This window comes from Pinus tabuliformis, chromosome 7, assembly GCF_031772625.1.
Source record: "Pinus tabuliformis cultivar Carrire ecotype Pingquan chromosome 7, CPIR1, whole genome shotgun sequence".
Lineage (NCBI taxonomy): Eukaryota > Viridiplantae > Streptophyta > Pinopsida > Pinales > Pinaceae > Pinus > Pinus tabuliformis.
The window spans coordinates 1,741,607,601-1,741,627,394 of record NC_142293.1 but is presented as its reverse complement, the minus strand read 5'-3'; the positions used below and the strand labels follow the sequence as shown (position 1 = coordinate 1,741,627,394).

Below are 19,794 nucleotides of genomic sequence, written 5' to 3'. Positions count from 1 at the left end.
ACCCAATGCGGATTCTACTTCTACAACCTACAGCAAAACCCTCTGCCTCCAACCAGGAATCTGCTCAGCGAAAATATGAGTTGTAGTCGCTCCCTCTGCCAGAATAACAATCCTGAGCAATTTGACTTTTCTACACACCTGCAACTGAAAATCGAATTTTTATGCCCTAGCAATTCGGCCTGCCTGTCTGGATACTGCGTTGCCTTTGAGAATTTCAGCTTGCTGCTCCCTCTGAGCAACGAAATTCTTTCCTTCGCTTCTGAGCTTCCGACTGATCACTTACGCTCTGATACCATGTGAAAATTCCACAATTGGAATCCTATTGCAGCAATTAGAATTATTTCTTCTCACTGATAAATTAATCATTTAGTTTATTGCTACACAACATTGATATAAACACACTACAACCTTCACAAATAAAATTGTGGAAAATAAATAGTGTTGGAACTGAGAAAATACTAGCACACACACATAAAAATGACACCGTTATTTTTGGACAATTGTCCCCGAAAAAACCCAACTTGGGAAAACCAGTGTAGCAGTGAGGGTTTTATTATTATGCAACAGTGAAAATCTGAGTACAATCTATGGATGTCCAACTAGCAATCCAAACAGCAAGAAAATTTGGGCAAAATTATTTTAAGGGAATTACCCTTCTTCAACAAGCAATCCCAACACAACTTCCTTCATAAAACTCGACCTCCTAGACCCTCTATGTCAGCCTCTGCGTAGACCCTATGACAAAAGGCCTCCAACCTGCCTCTGATGAAGTCGTTCTACTTGTCTCTGCTGAAGAAATCGCATCTCCAGCACTTTGGACCCTTTGCTCAAGCTTTGGAACTGAGAACGAATTTCTCTCTAGCAAATCGAAATGCTTCTCGAAAGCAACTGCGCAGTCCTCTGCGCTACCTCACTGGGAATAACTCGGCCCTCTTGCTGTTGGCTCTCTGGATCTGGAAACTTCCTCCGTATCACTGTCCCTGGCCCTCACTATCTATGCTGCCTCACTGAAGCTCGAACTCTCTAGCAACTGACTATTGCTACTCTGGAAAATCGAATTCCCCAAGTGACTCTGGTGCATTCTCTATCATCACATCGATCCCTTCTTATGTCTTCCTGTTGGGACTATTGCACTCAATTTGTCAAAATTCCAAGGAAGAGGAAGTGCCAAATTTTTTCAACATGATCAGGTCATCTATCAGCAATCTAAATGTCATTGTAAACCCATTATGCAAATTATGTAATGCAAATGATGCTAATAAGACCCTGAGTATATGTAACAACTTAGGTAAGTCTATTATTTTGGCAAAAAGTTTCATCCTAGGAGGTTTTTCGTCTCACTGACTCATGTGTGTTTCTAAACACAGATAGTCGGCAGAATTTTTCCCTCCAGCCTCACCCCAAAGTTAGTGTGGAATTCTTCGTCAAAGTCTTAAGTAAGTCCTAGTGTTCTAGTCAAGTCTAATGTAAAAGTGATTTGGGAATAATTTAAGCTATTGGGCTAAATTATTTTATTACAAATCACTTGGTCTACTAACTCATATTGTGTCGCAGATGGGGTATGTGCCTTGAGGGTCTAAGCCAAATGTGTATTCCCCCTTTGAGGATTGTAAACGTAAAAATCTTATGTATTAAGAGGTGGAAAAAATATTAAATCCCCTCGTGTGTAAATTAATTAATTTTTCTGGCAAAATATAATTAAATCCTAAGCCAAAAAATTATTTAATTAGAGTCAAATTAAGTTGTCTTAGGAAAATCAATTCTTGAAGTGGAAAAATTCATGGATCTTAAAGGAACCAATTTTTAAATGCTCTCCACCAAGGGAATATTGTATATTTCAAGAAAATTTGGACCCTTCGACCTTGTTGGTTAAGTCAAAGTCAACTTTTAGGAAATTAGTTCAAAATAATTATTTTGAACTAATAAAAATGGAATTAAATGATAAATTCGAAAATTCCTCAAATTAAAAAAATCAAGGGCCAAGATTAAAAGATAATCAAATATTTATCAACGACCAAGATTATTTTGAGTCTCTAGCATGATGATCTTAGGCTAGAAAATTGTTGCTGAAGCATCTTTGTAACGTTATTGTCCCACTGGAAACTATTTATTCTATCGTAATAAAGACTTTGGGGTGCAATTCAAGGTGTTCATGCTTATTGATTTGTGGTGTGTACTGACTACGAACATCTCTATGTTGTGTTGAATATTGGTAAGATCTGTTTTTTTATTAGATGGAGATAAAATCATACTATTAATAGTTTTGGGCTAATCTTAGGTGGTTTGATTCCCCATATGGTTAACAGATTATTTTGAGATAAATACATAGTGTTTGTAGGTACTTCAATCCATGGCCGCAAAGTTCACAAACCTGGGCAGGAATCATTGTTGCTTGGATTCCAAATATTTGTATGGTGGATTAAATCTTCGCTAAGGCTATAGTATACATTGGGGTTTCTAAAGTATTTTTAGTCATTCATCAAAGAAAAGCCATTAAAATGTTTTTCTCAAAATCTAAATTTTTCAAAACCCTCTTATATTTGTAGATCTTGTAAATAATTTTGTAAATTATCTTTTCTAATTGGGTTTTGGGGTTTTAAGTATTTTGTATGTATTTTGTAAGAGCCACTGGAGTCTGATTCTTAAGTTGGTTAAGTTTATTGGGTGGTTGGGTTACTTTTTGTGACATTGGGCAAGCATATGCACCTTAAATTTGATATGTACTTGCTGTTGTCATAAGTCTCTTACTGATGTCATAATAGTCACTTGTTGCTCATAAAAAGATCATTGGAACATGAAGAGCACAAGTGTCTTCGAAGTTCCATATTTTGTTGTTACTTGTTTCTAGCATTTACATTGTGGAAGTGGCTAACATTGTGTTTTTCTTATGAGTTTATGTGCTATAAGAATTCATATTTCACATCTAATAAGCTCACTCACTAAAAACACTTGAATCATAAATCATCTTGGTGATAAGTCTCTTGGGTGTATTGGTATCTTGTGAATCTAGATTGTTGATTTCTGGTAGCATCGGATGTGCTCTAAGTCTCAAAATTTGCAAGGAGGCTTAGACGCATGCATTCTCCAATACCCAAAAATCGTTTTGGGAAATTCCACCCAGAGACGGTTTTATTAAAATAATTAATTATTTTTTATGGGACCCTAAGTCTAAACTTAGGAAATTAAAATAATTAATGAGTATTAATCTAGACTGTGGGTGTAACTTCTAGAAGAATATGAGGATCAAGCCAAAATGATCTAAGCCATTGATTAGAAGTTAATCTAGGCCGTTGGTTGTCCAACAGAAATATATAAGAAGAGGCTTGAGGGGCACTTGGAGAACACACAGAGGGGAGATCAGAAGTTTGATTTTCTGAAACAAAGCAACTGCCGGAGAGATTTTCGATAGTGATTTTTTGCAATGCGGGGCAGGGATAGTATCAGAAGGGAAATATTTCTCGATCAGAGAATACTCAGCAGAGAAGAGAGAGAGAGAGATCCAGCAGAGGCAGCGCAGAGCCAGAGAGGTTGACGCAGAGCCACGCAGGGTCACGCAGAGGGAGCGCAGAAGCCAAGAGGGAATCTGAAAATTTGCGGAAGGAATCGATTGCAGAATCCGGAAGCTGGGGTGTGAGACCAAGAGGTGCAAATGGAATTTCCTAGGCAGCAAATCGATTAGCTGAAGGGGTGACGTTGTCTCACAAGGGTGTGACACTGGGTTGACGCACTAACTGCAGAGGCAGCCAAGGGTAATTCTTTCAGTGGCTCGATCAGCCAGGATTTCTAGTGATAGTGTGAGGTAACCTCACTTATCTCTCTGTCAGTGATATTCTCTGTCACTAGATTGTCGGAAAGGCATCCAGAGATTGTATTCAAAAATTAATACTGCATAATAATAAAACCCTTAGAGTTGTTGCACCAGTTTTCCCGCATTGGGTTTTTCCGGGGGCATTTGTCCAAAAATAATTGTGTAGATGTGTTGTGTATTTCTTTCTTGTTCAATTTCTTGTTTCCGTATATTATTTAAATGGTGAAGGCTTCAGCGTATTCGTTTCAGTGTTTATTGTAGGAAACAGCAAATAATTTGGTTCAGTAATTAACAAATAGGAGAAACATAATCAGTTGCTGCAATAGGAATTTGGGCACCCAAATTTTCACATAGTTGAATATCTCTTTAGCATTGAGTAATAAGATCAAGCGTAACTGTGTTGTACATCTTTCGTAATTGTGATTGGCATCTTAATTGGTAAGTGGATAAGTTGATTTAAGTGATTAAGCATCTTGTGGCATATCGTTGAAGTTTGCACTTGTGTCTCTAGGCATTTATCTTGTTTAAGATTGTTATTTCATCATTCTTAAGTACTCTTGCTATAAGATAATTCATATTAAGTACTTAAATAACATAAACCAATCTTAACTCAAGATAAGTTCACTCAATCTATCTTGCATAAGCATTCTAGGATCTAGCCTGCATTAAGAACTTACCTCCTAGCATAAGCTAGGTTGATAGACTCTTAGGGCAACCCTTTTCCAATTAGCTTGAGGGATTCAACTCTTCTTAGTGGTTAACACAGTGACCTTGCAGTCGTCAGAGCCACAGTCTCTACAGCGCCGAAGGCACTGGGTGGGTGGAACACAAGGGGAGGTATCATTAATCAAGCCACTGCCTGCTTCCCGTTGGCTTCCATTTCACAACCTACTCTGAAGATTGTTTCTCAAAACAGTTAAGGGAGAGGTTCTACTTAGACTAGGCATATAATTAAAAATAACCAAGATCATTGCATCACACATAGATCCTAGGATTTGCACATCATATAGGTTAGTCGATCATTCAAGCAGTGGGTGTCCATCCGGTTACTTGGCATTAATTTACATTAAGCAAGAATTGTGACTCCATAAGGCACTGGTCTCATATTGAAAATTTAATCTAATCATTAATCTTGCTAAAATTTTACCAAGTAGCTAGGCCACTCATCCGTGTCTCCCAAGCAAGTTGGTTCCCAACTTGTTTTCCTTCACCTCATTCCATAGGGACTACCCCCCATAGCCTATTGTTGGGAGAGAGCTAGAATGGAGTGGGCGAGGATCAAAGTAACAACCCCCGCCCTGAGCGGTTGTCGCAATGCATGTACAATCTTAGCGACAATAGGGACTCCAACGGCCAAGATTAAATCTTAATCGATGGCTCAGATCATTTCTGGATCGATCCGAGTAAGTTTCTAGAGAATTCTCACCTTCACTTAATTAATTTTGATTAATTAGCCATATTCCCTAGGTTTAGACTTAGGAAATATTTAAAAATCGGCTAATAATCTAATCAAGCCATCTCTAGGTGGAATTTCCAGAAATGAATTCTGGATTATGGAGATCTCATATATTCTAGCCTCGCCACCAAATTTTGTGGCTAGAACATATCTGATGCTACAAAAACTAACATGACCATCTTCCTTACACCAAGTAAGGTTTTGTAATGAAGGTGAGCAAATCTTCGATGCCATAATTCAGATTGAAGAGAAGTATCGCAAGTCAAGGCTCCCAAAGGACTTCCTCCAACTTGATAGAGACCTTCAACCCTAAATCCAAGTGTAAATGCATCTTTAGGGTTTCTTTGCCAAATACATACCTTTCCATCAATGAATGCTACCTTGAAGCCTTTATCTTCCATCGCAGAAATAGACACCAGGTTCTTCTTCAAATCGAGTACATACAATACTTCTTGTAGATGAATGGTTTGACCTTGATTTAAGTGAAGAGTGACAGTACCTATTCCTTTCATGGGATAGGTGGCATTATCTCCAAGTATGATCTCCAAATTAGTCTTCTTTTCAACCAAATTTGAGAGGGCCTCCTTGTACCCAATGAAGTGCCTTGAGGCTCCACTATCAATCAACCAATGATCCAAAGTATCCGGAGGAGAGGCAGTAGATAGAGCGGAAATAAGATAAAATTCATTTTGTTTTTCTACAACATTACTTTCCTCATACCTGGAATTTCTCGTCCTTTTGGGAGGTCAACCATTTCCATATTGAGCAACGAGAGCATTCCTCTTTCCTTTATTGTTGAACATGTTGTTCCTTTGATTGTCATTGCCTTTGAAATTGATGTGATTGTATTTGTCATCATCCCTTGGAGAATTCTTCTTGTGAGGGCATTCTCTAGCATAGTGGGCAAACCTGTTACAATTGTAGCACCTTCTTTTCCTTCCTTCTTTGAATCCCTGCTTGAACCCTTGACCCTATCTCCTTGGACCAGCATTATTCTTCCTCTTAGCATGAGCGGAGAAGGCAGTAGGTTCATTTCCATTTGAGGGCTTGTCTCTCTCCATCATCCTCGTCTCTTCTTGAGTGCATCTAGCCAATAATTCATCGAAACTAAGAATCCTGTCATTGTTGAGAATGGTTGTGTTAAACACATCCCATGCTCTTGAAAGACCTCCAAGTGCAATGAGAGTGAGCTCCCTGTTAGCAATAACTTCTCCAATGGATAGAAGGTCATTCTTGATTTGTGTGATCCTCATGAAGTAGGATTGGATAGACTCCCCTTTATCCATCTTGATGTCCTTAAACTTGTTCTTGAGAAAGAGGATTGTATTTGCATTGTTTACTTTGAACATCCCAATCAACTTATCATACATCTCCTTAGATGTTCCCAAATAAGAAATATAGGCAACCAAATTCTTTTTAATGGAGTCTATGATAATTCTTTTAGCTTTTACCTCACCTTTCTTATACTTTGTCTTTACAGCAATAGGTGCATTTGAAGGAAGCTCTACCACTCTTCCCTGCACATAGTCAGTCCATGGCATCATGCTCTTCTAAAGGTGAAATTGAAAGTCATCTTCCATGCATGATAGTCAGATTTGTCCTTCAGCTTATCATTAGTTTTGAAGTAAGATGTAGTAGCCATTGAAGCTAGTCCAATAATCTTGTCTAACAGCTCTCCCTTAGTGATCGCTTTTCTCTCTCTTGCTTGGGCTCTGTCTTCACCTGAGCTCTGATACCATGTTAATTTTAGTTAACAATTGTATGTTCTATGCTTAGCACAATTACTTCAATGTTCCTTTAGCATCCCAATGACAATTTCCAATTTAGTTTTCAATAGCAAACACATTAATCACATTGACAGTAAAAGTAGATAGACATGAAACGAAATGCAGAAGACAAACCAATATAAGAGGACACCAGATTTGGCAGATGCCAGGGAAAAACCCCAATGTGGGGAAAACCCTTTGATCAATTCTTCTTATTATTATATCAAATGTTCAACAGAGAGAGGTAGTACAAAAGTGAAAATTTGATTTGCCAAATCACAGTCAAAACAGCCCTGTCAAATCTGCAATCAAATGTTGTCAAATTCAACCCTAACCAGAAAGTCAAAGATGGTCAACACAACAGCAAATCTTCCTTTTTGGAGCTCAGCCATACCCAGTCAAACTCGACCTAATAAGGTGGTCAAAGTCAGCCCAAAACAATCATGAAAATTGTGGTCAAACTTGGTCAACTTTGCGGTCAACCCTACAGTCAAAGTGCCCATAAATTCTCGGTTCCTATGCCAAATAGTACGTCCTGCCAAAAACTAATTTTTCCCACAAAAATCACAGTCAAAGGATGAGTCAAAGTGCTCAGTCAACATTCGTCAAACTCCTGCAACAATCCTGAAATTCGGCCCTGCAATTTGCCCAGAAAATTTGTCTTTCTGCCACAACTGTGAGAAAGAGAAGATCTGCCCAATAGTTGTACAAACCAATGAGAGAAGGAGAGAGAAGAAAATGTGTGTGATGATGATGCCAAATGAGGTGAGAGGGCACTTGTATTTATACAAGTTGTTGAGGGTGAAGAGTCACGTCTATTAGGCATCATGAGCCTACATAATGATGTGGTTGACCTGAACAATTTGCACGTGTGGACATAAATTCAAAAACACACTTTTGCTTGTCCAAATTCGATTATCTTTATATTAATTTTGGTCCTCTAGAAAAGAGGAATTTAATGCAATCATCATCTCCAACAAATGAGTTGTCCCAAGGTGGAATTTGGCCCTAGTTGCCAATTTTAACAGGAGGGAATTTGCAGGAAGGTCCACCATTCAGCCACTCATGGTTGTAGTATTTTGGGTTCAACAAGTGAGTCAAACAATACAAAGGTGTGCAATTCTTGTCCCATCTGCTGACAAGAATATCTTGTATTGTGGTGAAGAAGGCCTCTGATGATGTTTCATACTCAGGGCACTCACACTGTAAAATAATGGTCTTCACGGACTCAATCATGCAATCCCATCCCTCATAAACCTCTCCTAGGATGGGTTGGTCTGTATCTGCAAATCATAGCAAAGCAATGACACGATCCATGATCTTAATAATGAGATCTACCCTTTTCCACCAAGCATCATCTAGCACTGTATCCTTGACTCTTTTTGAGGTTGCCTGTTCTGTCTTTCTCCAAAAAGACCAAAACTATGAAAATAACCATGGTCCCAAGAGCGGTCTTGACCTCCCTCAACCTCTTCAACATGATGAATGAAGAGGCAAACCGTGTATTTGCAATCTTCAACAATGATAGATGGGTGTACTCCTTGTAGATTATGAGGGCATTTGTATGATTTTGTACAAAGTTGCGGATATGTCGTGCATCCTCAATAACACTTCCAATCCAAGGCACATCATAAGCAATAGTTTTAAGTGTTAAATTCAAGGAATGGACAATGCAAGGTGTCCAAAATACTTGTGAATATTTAGCTTCCACAATCATACCTACAGCTTTGCAAACAAGTGCATTGTTTGTAATGATTTGCACACAAGAATCAACACCTACATCTTCAATAACGAACAACTCACCAATATATTGTGCATCCTTGTATTGTCCAAGTGCATCCACTGATTTCAAGAAAACTGGTCCATTCAAGGAAGACACAATGAAATTGATGAGTGGGTGGCATGCTGGATCTATCCATCCATCAAAAACAATACTAACCCCGGATGTTGGCCATGTTGATTTAACAAGCTCAAGTATTTTGTCCACCTCTTTCTTTGCCTTAGTTAATAATGTGGTTCTAAGCTTCTCTGACCCAGGAGGCACATACCCTGATGGAGCCCCTTGAGTTAGAGCTCGACACATCTCAAGAAATAAAGGTGAGTGTGCAACATTAAAGGATATGAAGTTCAGATATAAAAAGAATGCAATGGTGATATCAAGCTCTTCCTATCTCTCTTTCTGAAAAATCTTGTCCATTGGACCAAGTGCCACTGCGTTTCTTTTTGTGCTTGATCCACATCCCCACCAAAACTCTCAAATCGAAATTTGTTGCTACTTTTACTCAAGAATGGAAGGGATCATCATTCTTGTTTTTTTTAAATGACGCAACCACCCTTGCCACACCAACATTGGCCTCTTTTTCCATTTATTTCCTCTTAGCTAAAGACACATTTGCACATGCTCCAATTCCACAACCTGGTAAGCCCAACAAATGAGCTTTCACACGGTAATAAGTGCTCTTGAAATGATTGTTGCAATAGTTGCATTTCCAAGCAACATTGCCTCCTCCCTTCAACTTGTTGCCTAGCCCTTGATCTCTTGTGACATACTTCCACAAGGGATATTTGCTTTCTTGAGTCTATTGTCTTTCTAAATTTATTCTGCCCTCAACATTTGAAGTTGTTGTTGCAACCCCACTTCCAATAGAGGGAACACTTGCAGACCCTAATGAAATTGGAACAGGACGGGCATCACCAATGGGGACATTCTTCCCCTTCCTTTACCCCTTCCCTGCTGCCCTTGATTGAGCCATGAATGCTGTAAAAAAAAAATGCACAAACTTGTAAAAAAAATGGACATGCAAACTGTTGTAGCAAAAATGCAAAATAAATAGAAGCAAAATGCACTTACTTGTTGCTTGAATCACCTCCAAAATGCTCCCAAACCCTTTGCTAGTCGCTCCCACACACCCACGGCAAGAGAGACACTCAAGAATGAATGAGAAATGGGCCCAAACCGGCTTTAAGGGTCGCACGGCACGCTTTTCAAAGGAACACGTGTCCTGAAATCAGGACTCGCTGGCCCATCAAATCCCACGTGCCAAGGCACGCTAGAGTCGCGAATTGGACATGTGTCCTATAGAATCGTGTCTGATTCATGGGATTTGGGACACGAGGGGGGGGGACGAATCCGGTTTCTTAAGTTCCATAGCTGAGCAAAAATAGTCAAAAGGGGTAGGAGATAGAGCACACAAAGAGGATTTGTGCACTGTAGTAGTTCACAGGCCACAAGCCATACTTCTTTGTACTTGCAGCCATATTTCTATTCAAAGAAAGAGAGCAGAGCGGCCTCACCTTCCAGCTAGGTTTTCTCCCGAAAGGGTTTCCTAGGTCATATAGTGTGTCAAATGTGTTTGTGAGCTTTTATTTAATTGTTTTCTATTTTCAGCATAATTTTAATTCGCATTCATACACTATTAATAGTATTTTTAACAGAAATAGTGCATGCATAATCTAGAGCCTCCTTGGAGGAATTCAAACATCAGAAATTATCGTGAATGGAAAACCAAATGCCTTAATCAACTTAACATTCATACAGCAACAGCTTGAAGATTATCTCATTTTGGCCCAAAATTGAAGATCGATCTAGCTCGTTGTTGAGGCAACAATAAAATGGGATATGTATTGAATGACCTCAGTTTTATCGAGAAGGCCCCCAACTAGTGAACTGTAAGTGCAACTCATCACCATAGTTACCATACTTTGTACTCAACAAGGAAGGTGACTTGGCATATGCAGCACACTGGGCAACAAATGCTGAAAAGAGGGAAAAACAAACGAAAAAAAACATTTTAATTTACGAAAATTGTGGATAAAAATGGCAGGTTTTCGGGATATTTGGCATACACGGAGTACTCGCCAATACTCGAGAGTATCACGAGTATTAACTAGTCAATTTTCACCAATGGAGGTTAGAGAAATAGTGAGCTGAGTACACGTCCAAAGGTCCTTTTCGCCATCCTCGAGAATCCTACTCAAGATTATCACAACCAAGCACTTTTTATCTTTATATTTTTTCTTTATTTACAAGATGATTTTGAATGCCTTTGTGCAGCAAGCAAGCCCCTTCTCAACCTGATCAAGGAGGGCGGAGTTTTTAGTCTGCCAATTTCGACCAGGATCTGCAATTGATTCCATGAAGAGTAAGACATGTCTCACGGGGATTTAAACTTTAATGAAAGAATGCCATCATCCCAGTATAACCACTTTTTATCCATATCTTCTTCTTTTACTTTTTTAACAAAATGGTTTTGAATATCTTTGTGCAGCAACCAAGCCCCTACTCAATTTGATCAATGAGGGGGGAATTTTTAGTCTGCCAATTTTGACCCGAAGTTGCACTTGATTTCATAAAGAGCAAAACATGTATCTCGGGAATTTGAACTTTGATGGCAGAATACCATCATCCCAGGATAACCATCGAACCAAAACTCTGATGACCATAAGCACATTTTTTTCTAAACCAAAGGGTTTGAACCATGATAGGCCCCAGCTTCCTAGAGCACTGAGGAGATTTGTTATCCATAATTGTCAAGGTCCACAAATGGTAGTAAGGAATAGATATCATGTAAACAATATTGAAAACTGGTCAGGCTAGGAATCAAAATCAAGACCTGCCCCTAGTGACCATGCACCATTCACACTTCGTTCTAAAAGAGTGGACTGCTACCTCCTACATACAGAGGGTGATTCTACTGGGATTAGATTGGAGATTCCTATGCCAATTACACAGGCGGGAATACATCAATACTCAAATAGCATCGCAAATTTGCCAAACCAAATTCATCTGATCAGGGATAAAAAAAACCCAGTCTCAAAAGAACATTTAAATTGGGGAACAAGCCTCATTTTATTGGTGTTTTGACAGAGCCCACAACAATAAATCAAATTGGGCAGCAGTCAGTCAACATTCTTCACTTAATTGGTTTTTTATTGAGAAACCGGCATTGTGCATCCAACTGAGACAGGACTATATGACAGTGCATCATACACTCTGAAAAGTCTAAAGCAACATTGCATTTCTGAGTTGGGATTGTATTTAACTCGAATTTGGCTCATGTGATGCTATTTAGTGAGAAAAAACAATAGTAGATAAATTTGGACGTCCCACCTGTGGAAGGTTTCATCCAACTTGGAAGGCACTTCGGAGGAATCCCGTAATTCTTCCATGTTTAACGATGAGTCGCGCTTGCCAACACTTGTAGAGGAATGCGACAGGAACGTTCTGGAGAGGCGCGAGTAAACCAAATTAGAGATCGCGAGCCTTTTATAGGGCCTCGTAAAAGGGTCTTCTCCATCGTGGCTTCGCAAGTGAATCCTCAATATTTTAGTACTATTCGATTACTTAATATTCTTTTAAGGCTGGCTTCACAACATTAATACTTTAATACTCTTCACGTACATCTGATGATAATATTCTTTTATGGTAATGTAATATTACGATTATGGTTTAATTAAATATCAAATTAACGTTTGTGATGCTTTGTTGAGGGGATAGAGGATTTAGTTTGCATAATTATCTGATTTTTTTTAAATTCAAATTTATCCTTTAATAAAAATTAGCAATAATTTTAGTAAATACTCATTATATTTATTAACCAACTACAATGATTGTAAATGTGTTTTTGTTTGCTAGTTAATTGTCCAGCTTCCCATTAATTTTTTAGCATCATGTAGGTGCTTCAAATGCATGCTTTACTATGCATCTACTTTTGTGACCTTTCAAATTCCCTTACTACATTACCATGCTACCTCCAATCATGATCACATTGTGTTCCTTATCACATCTTATCTACATGCATGATTTCTTATATCTAATGTGCACTTGAGCTCTATCATGTTCTTATTGAAGTTATCATCCATTTTCATGCTCTACTTTAGTTGCTTCCCCATGCCTAAACTACACATACCTTTCTTATGTCACTCTCATACTTTATCACTCATGCCTGCATGTGTTGTGCTAGTATATGCATTATGATACTTACATTTGTCTTGGATTTTTTTGCGTCAACTTCCCCTTGTGAATATAGCATTGAATGTCCTTGCACTAAATCCACATCCTCTATAATCATCTTCATTTTACATTTTTTTTGGTGTTGACTCTCAAGCATCCAAGTATGTTATGTAACTAGATCACAAAAATAGGAGAAAAGATAGATCAACGACTTGAAAATAAGCCTCTTCAAGGGGGGAACCTCTTTTTACATCACATAAATGAACAATTATTGGATGTTACAAATGAAACGACTTCCTTGGTATATATAGGAGTCTAAAGGGTTATAATATAATAAGGCCTACATAACAATAATAATGTAAGGGCACAACAATAACAATAGTGGGCTTCTATGGAGCACAACAACAACAATATGGGGGCTACATGGGCCACAACAATAAAAATATGGGAGCTAAACTAGTATTATAGGGACCTAACATGCCCCTCTCCTTCAAAAAAAGTGTTGTCCTCAATGCTTGAGTAGTTCTAGATGCTTATGTATAAAATACTCATCCTCCCATGTGGAATCTTTAGCAAGTAAGTTCTTCCACTTAATGAGATATTGTGAAATTGGTTGATTCCATAGCTATTGGGTTCTTGTTTCCAAGACTGCTTCAGGCTCAAATATGGATTTTCCTTCCTCGTCAAGTTCTGGCAATATTGTTTAAACCGGAAGCTTGTCACTTATAACCTTCTTTGAGCATGAAGCATGGAAAACTTGGTGTACTTGGGAAGATGCTGACAACTCCAATTTGTATGCCATAGTACCAATCTTTTGCAATACCTTGTAAGGACCATAGTACTTGGGTCATAGTTTATTATCCTTCTTAGCTTGCTTGAGGGACTTTTGTTTGTACAGTTGTAGCCATAAAAATACCCAATCGCCTATGTCAAAACTTATTTCATTGTGATGTTGATAGGCCTATTGTTTTCATTCGATTTTGCAGCAGAGTGGGGTCGTCCTTTAATAGATGGAGAACTTGTTGTTTGTGTTCAATGTGATCTTCCACTACTTGAACCTTAGAATTTTCTCTCAAAGACGATGTGATAGGCGGTGGATGATATCCATAAAGTTCCATAAATGGGATCATTTTTGTTGCGTTATGGAAGGAAGTGTTTCTACCACCATTCTGCCAGAGATAACCACTTGACCCATTGTGTTTGTTTATCATATACAAGCAATGAAGATATCCTTCCAAAAATTTGTTCATTATCTCATTTTTCCCAACATATTTAGGATGATAAGATGAGTTATGAGCTAACTGAGTACCAAGACAAGAAAATAATTATGTCCAAAAAATTCTAGTGAAAATGGGGTCTCTATCGCTTACAATAATCTTTGGGTTTCCATGTAGCTTTTGAATTGTTTCCATAAATGCAATAGTGATTGTATTGGCTTTGCAAGAATGAGATAGTGCAAAAAAGTGTACATACTTGGTAATTTTATCAATTACCACCATGATGACACTCTTTCCTTCGAACTTGGGTAAACATGTGATAAAATCCATTAAGACTTCCTCCAAACGCTGACTTGGAATGACTAAAGGTTGTAACTGACCTTGGGTTTTCACTGTCTCAACTTTAATTTGTTGGCAAACCAAACATTCTACCACAAACTTCAAAATATTAGATTTAAGGCTATCCAAAATAAATTCCTTCTTGGCCCTGTGGTATGTTTTTAAAAAATATTGAGTACCCTCCTAAAGGAGAGGTGCGCAATTCCAAAAGAATCTTTTGTTTTAATTGAGAGTTCTTACATAAATATAAGCAATCTTTGTACCATAGTGAATCTTTTTTCCAAATAAATGTATCAGATGTATTGGGATCTTGCTGCAACTTTTGAATGAGTGTCCACGCCTCTTCGTCATTCTTCTATTCATCCCTTGCTTCAATTATCCAATCAAGTTGGATAATGGAAATGGTATAGAGAAAAGCTTCCACATCCTCATCCCTTCTTAAGAGTGCATCTGCAACAACATTTTGCTTCCCTTTTTTGTAGATGATTTCAAAGTCATCACCCAACATCTTTGTGACACATTTTTGTTGCTCTTCTGAAGATAATCTTTGTACCAAAAAGTATTTAAGACTATCATGATCTGTTTTTACCTTGAAGCATCTTCCCACTAGGTAAGGGTGCCATTGCTTCAGGGCATGTAGTATTTCCAACATTTCCTTCTCATACATAAGTTTGTGTAAATACTTTCCCTTGATTGGACAGATTTCAAAAGTAATGGGTCTTCCTTCTTGCATTGAAGCAACACCAATTCCATTTCCTCTTGAGGCATCACATTTCACAATAAAGGTTTTTGTGAAGCCTGGTGTAGCTAAGATCGGAGCTTGGCACATTGCCTCTTTAAGATGTTCAAAGGCCTTAATTGCTTCTAGAGTCCAAAAAAACGCATCTTTCTTCAGTAATGTTGTTAGAGGTGTTGTTATTTTCCCATAATTCTTGATAAACTTGCAATAATACCTTCTTAACCCGAGAAATCCTCGAAAATGATTTAGGGTTGTAGGAATTTCCCATTCCTTAATTGCTTTAATTTTGTTAGGGTCTACCTTAACACCCTCATGAGATATAATATGACTCAAACATTCCACCTCATGTACCTCAACGAAACATTTGGAGGGTTTTGCATACAATTATTTCTCCTCCAATAGTTTAAACACTTTGTTAACATGTTGAACATGATCTTTCCAAGACTTGTTGTAGATTAGTATATCATCAAAAAATACTAACACAAACTTTATAAGAAAAGGTTTGAAAACAAAATTCATCAAACCTTGAAATGTGAAAGGTGCATTAGTGAGGCCAAAAGGCATGACCAAAAATTCATAAAGACCTTCATGAGTTATTAATGGTTTTTTGGGAATGTCTTATGTCTTCAACTAATTTGATGATTTCAGGAATGAAAATCCAACTTGGTGAAGTAAATTTCTCCATGTAATTCATCCAACAATTCATCAATGATGGAAATGGGAAATTTATCTTTAATAGTGAGCTCAATGAGCTCTCTATATTTTGGACACATATACCATGATCCATCCTCTTATGCATCAATACTACTGGAGGAAAGAAAGAACTTTGTCTAGGTTGAATTATACTTGCCTCTAGAATATATGCAACCATGCGTCCAATTTCACTCTTTTGGGCATAGGGATATTTGTAAGGTCTGATGTTTGGTGGAACACTTCTTGGAATCAAGTGAATAGCATGATTATGATTATGAATAAGTGGGAGACCTTTAGGAGTCTCAAATACCTTGGAATGATTGTCCATGATTCTTTGGATATCTGGAGAAATGGATGATTTCAATGTTTGAACATCAGGTGAGCATAATTGTGCAATTATGCCTTGTTGTCCTTTCTTCAAAAGTTTTTTCATGCCATTAGAGCTTATTATCTTCCTCGGTTTCTCTGTGATGCCCCTTAATTTAGTTTCCTTTCCTTCCTGAAATTTTTTTAAGAAAAAATCTTGAAAATTAAAAGCTATCATCCCCTAAGATTACAACCACTGGACTCCTAATACAACATTAGCACCACCCATTGGAATGGAAAGCATCAGACTATTCAATATATATTCCCCCATGGTTAGCTAGATATTATGACACTTTCCTCGACAATTTATAGTTCCTCCATTTGCAACCATCACTTGACACTCTAATGCTGGATATAGAAAGCAATTCAATTCCTTGGCTACCTTACAATGAATAAAATTATGGGTACTACGTGAATCAATCAGCATTATTACCTTTTTCTTCTTGATATATCCTTTTATCTTGAGAGTTTGAGGAGTGGTAATTCTTGCCAATGCATTACAAGATATTTTTGGATTCATTTATTCTTTCTCTGCGGTTGGTTCCTAGTGTATATCCTATTCTTTTGATGTTTCTTGTTAATTTTATTCCTCCTCTTCACAATCTATGTAAAATAATTGATTCTCGGCACACTTTATGACCTTTAGTGCATTTCCCATCACAACTATAACAAAGCCCTTTTTCTCTTTTTCCTCTAGTTGTTGTGGTGTCAACCTTGTAGGTTGTGGGAGACTAGGAGTAGCAACACTTCCATCTTTATAGTTGTGATTGGTAGACCTCCTTATTGTCATGATTTTTCTTTCAACTTTTCTTGCCACCTTAAATGCATTTTTGAATGAATTAGGTTCCCAAAGGCGAACCTTGTGTTGGATGTTATCCTTTAAAGTCCCTATGAAGACATCAATCATATGCTCCTCTAGAACATCAGTTACCTTGATATTCAATCTTTGGAAGTCCTCAATGTGCTCTTCCATTGAACCCTTTTGTTTGAGATTTATCAATTGGCTAAAGAAGGTATTACTCATTGTATCCCAATAATGTGTTATCAAATTCTTCTGTAAACGTTGTCCATGTGACAATTGATTTATCAGAACAAAGTCATTGATACCACACAAACAAACTGGGTTCTAAATATAAAGATGTAATCTGTACCTTTTGTGTGTGTGGTACACCATGTAGATCAAAGAATTGCTTCATCCGTAGTATCCACGTTACCGTATCCTTGCCATTAAACTTTCTCATATCGATCTTTGGAATGTGGTGGGTCTTAGACCTAACGTTGGAGTCTCTAAAATTATAATTCATATTCCTTTTGTCCTCGTTGCAATTTTCATGGGGTACCTTGTCACCACGAGGAAGTCTTTATGGAAACAACTTTGTCAACCCTTCTAACTTGTCATTCATCGCATCCATGCCTACTTAAATAACTCCCACGTCTGATTTTAAACCTTCCATGTTTTCTTTTAAACCATCCAAATCGTTTTTGGTTGCTCTTTGTGAGAGTGAAATTTGTTGCACTTGGTCCCATAATTTTGATATATCATGTTGCATGTCTTCCTCTTCTTCATGCATCATAGTACTGCTTTATGTTGGCATACTGGGTGTATCCATTTTTTTTGTTATGAGGCATATTAGAAGCAAATAATCATATCTATGTTTTACTACACCGTTTGAATAACTTCAAACTAATTTTTCAAACAAAAGTTATGCAAATTTAAAAGTACACACCTTTTAAAAGTTTGATTTTGAGCTTGTTGATAAGGTTGGCCTTGAAACTGTTGTATCTCTATTATTTTGGCTCTCTAAAGTCTGAAATTTCATTATGTGGTATCCCTGTGTGTCTTCCTTTCAACCTAGTTATACCAAGATTGGATTCTTCAAGATAAAGTTATGCCAATTTTCCCAAGATGACCTGATTATGGACTAGTTCAGTAGAGCGAACATTTATGAGATGCCACATGTCACTGTTTTCATCTTCATCCCTAAAAATTCTACAAGAGAAACTACATCTCGTGCACTTTCAGTCACTTGTTATGAAATTCAAATCTGATGCACGAAAAGAACGTTATGAATATTTTCCTCGGAACACTTGTTTGAGACAAAATTTTGGAGCATGCATAAACCCTAACTTCCTTGGACCATATCTCCAAAACTATAGCAAACCAAGCTCTTAATTTTTTACATGGTGTTCATCAATATTTGAGATCCATGTGGTCAAAATTTCAGCTATTGAAGCCTTGTATAAAAATAATTATAGCAAAAATTCCAATATGTATTATTTGAATAAACGAAACCCTAGAATCTAGAGCTTTGATACCAAATGTTATGTAATCATATCACAAAAACAGAAGAAAATATAGATCAACGACTTGAAAATAAGCCTCTTCGTGGGGGAAACCTCCTTTTACATCACATAAATGAACAATTCTTGGATGATACAAATGAAAAGACCTCATTGGTATTTATAGGAGTCTAAAGGTCACAATATAATAAGGGCCTACATAACAATAATAATGTGAGGGCACAACAACAACAATAGTGTTCGTCTATGGGGCACAACAATAACAATATGGAGGCTACACTAGTATTTTAGGGACCTAACAAAGTATCAACTTCATGTGGCATGTTCTACCAAAGTTCATGTTCTAATGTACTTATCAACTAACTGATTTTATTCTTGTTTGGTCCTAATATGATTACTTGTACTCAATGTTATGCGCCTTTGGTATCTTCTTATTGAGAACTCATATGATCTCTTATGACTTGTTTCTTGGCTTCTTCTTAAATGGAATTATGGGGTTATGTTAACTTGATATTTACTTGGATATGCATGTTTTAATCTACTCTGGCATATGGCCACTACCATGAGTTACTCATTTATTTAAGGAATGTAAATTATTTAGCATTAACAAAGAATGTAGCAAGTTAGTTGATCAATCAAAACAATAAGGATAAAGATTGTGTACATATATCAACAATTTTTGCAAGATGTTAGAAGTAATTAACTCGTGTATTAACAAGAAAGATACTTGCATTTCAAATGTATTAAGCTATATTTGGTAGCAATTATACATGTACATAGTCCAAAAAATGCTAGCACCCAAGGTATGGTTTTTGCTTGTACAATGTGCACATTCTACTAAGGTTTCTACTTTTCCCTAGCTACTACATGTTCCATGGAACTCATCCTTTCCTTTTCCATTGTCTCTAATGCAAATTTTTGTTGGCATGAGTGAGCAGATTTAGTGCAAGCCTCTCTTAAGAGTGAAAATATCTTCCACTGGTGTGAAGTCCTCCTCCTTCCTAAGTTCAATTATAGTTAGTTTGAGAAGCATGAATATTTTGATCATGCAAGGTTCATATCTACCTCATATCAGTATAAAATGTTTAAAAAGATCTTTATCAACCTTAATATACACTCTTCCTCTTTAGCATAATTGTCAGTTTATTATTGGAAA

The 19,794-nt window shown here is 37.3% G+C and overlaps 1 protein-coding gene across 3 annotated transcripts in view; it reads right to left on the bottom strand.

The window, feature by feature from the left end:
* Positions 1–12,354, bottom strand: part of LOC149255292 (uncharacterized) — a 92,053-nt gene extending 79,699 nt beyond the window's left edge. For all 3 annotated transcript variants that reach the window (XM_089457198.1, XM_089457199.1, XM_089457200.1), the window contains exon 1: positions 12,141–12,354. In XM_089457198.1, the coding sequence (XP_089313324.1) occupies positions 12,141–12,199 (59 nt within the window). In that variant the 5' untranslated portion in view covers positions 12,200–12,354. The remainder of the gene's footprint in view (positions 1–12,140) is intronic.
* Between the last annotated feature and the right edge of the window lie 7,440 nt (positions 12,355–19,794).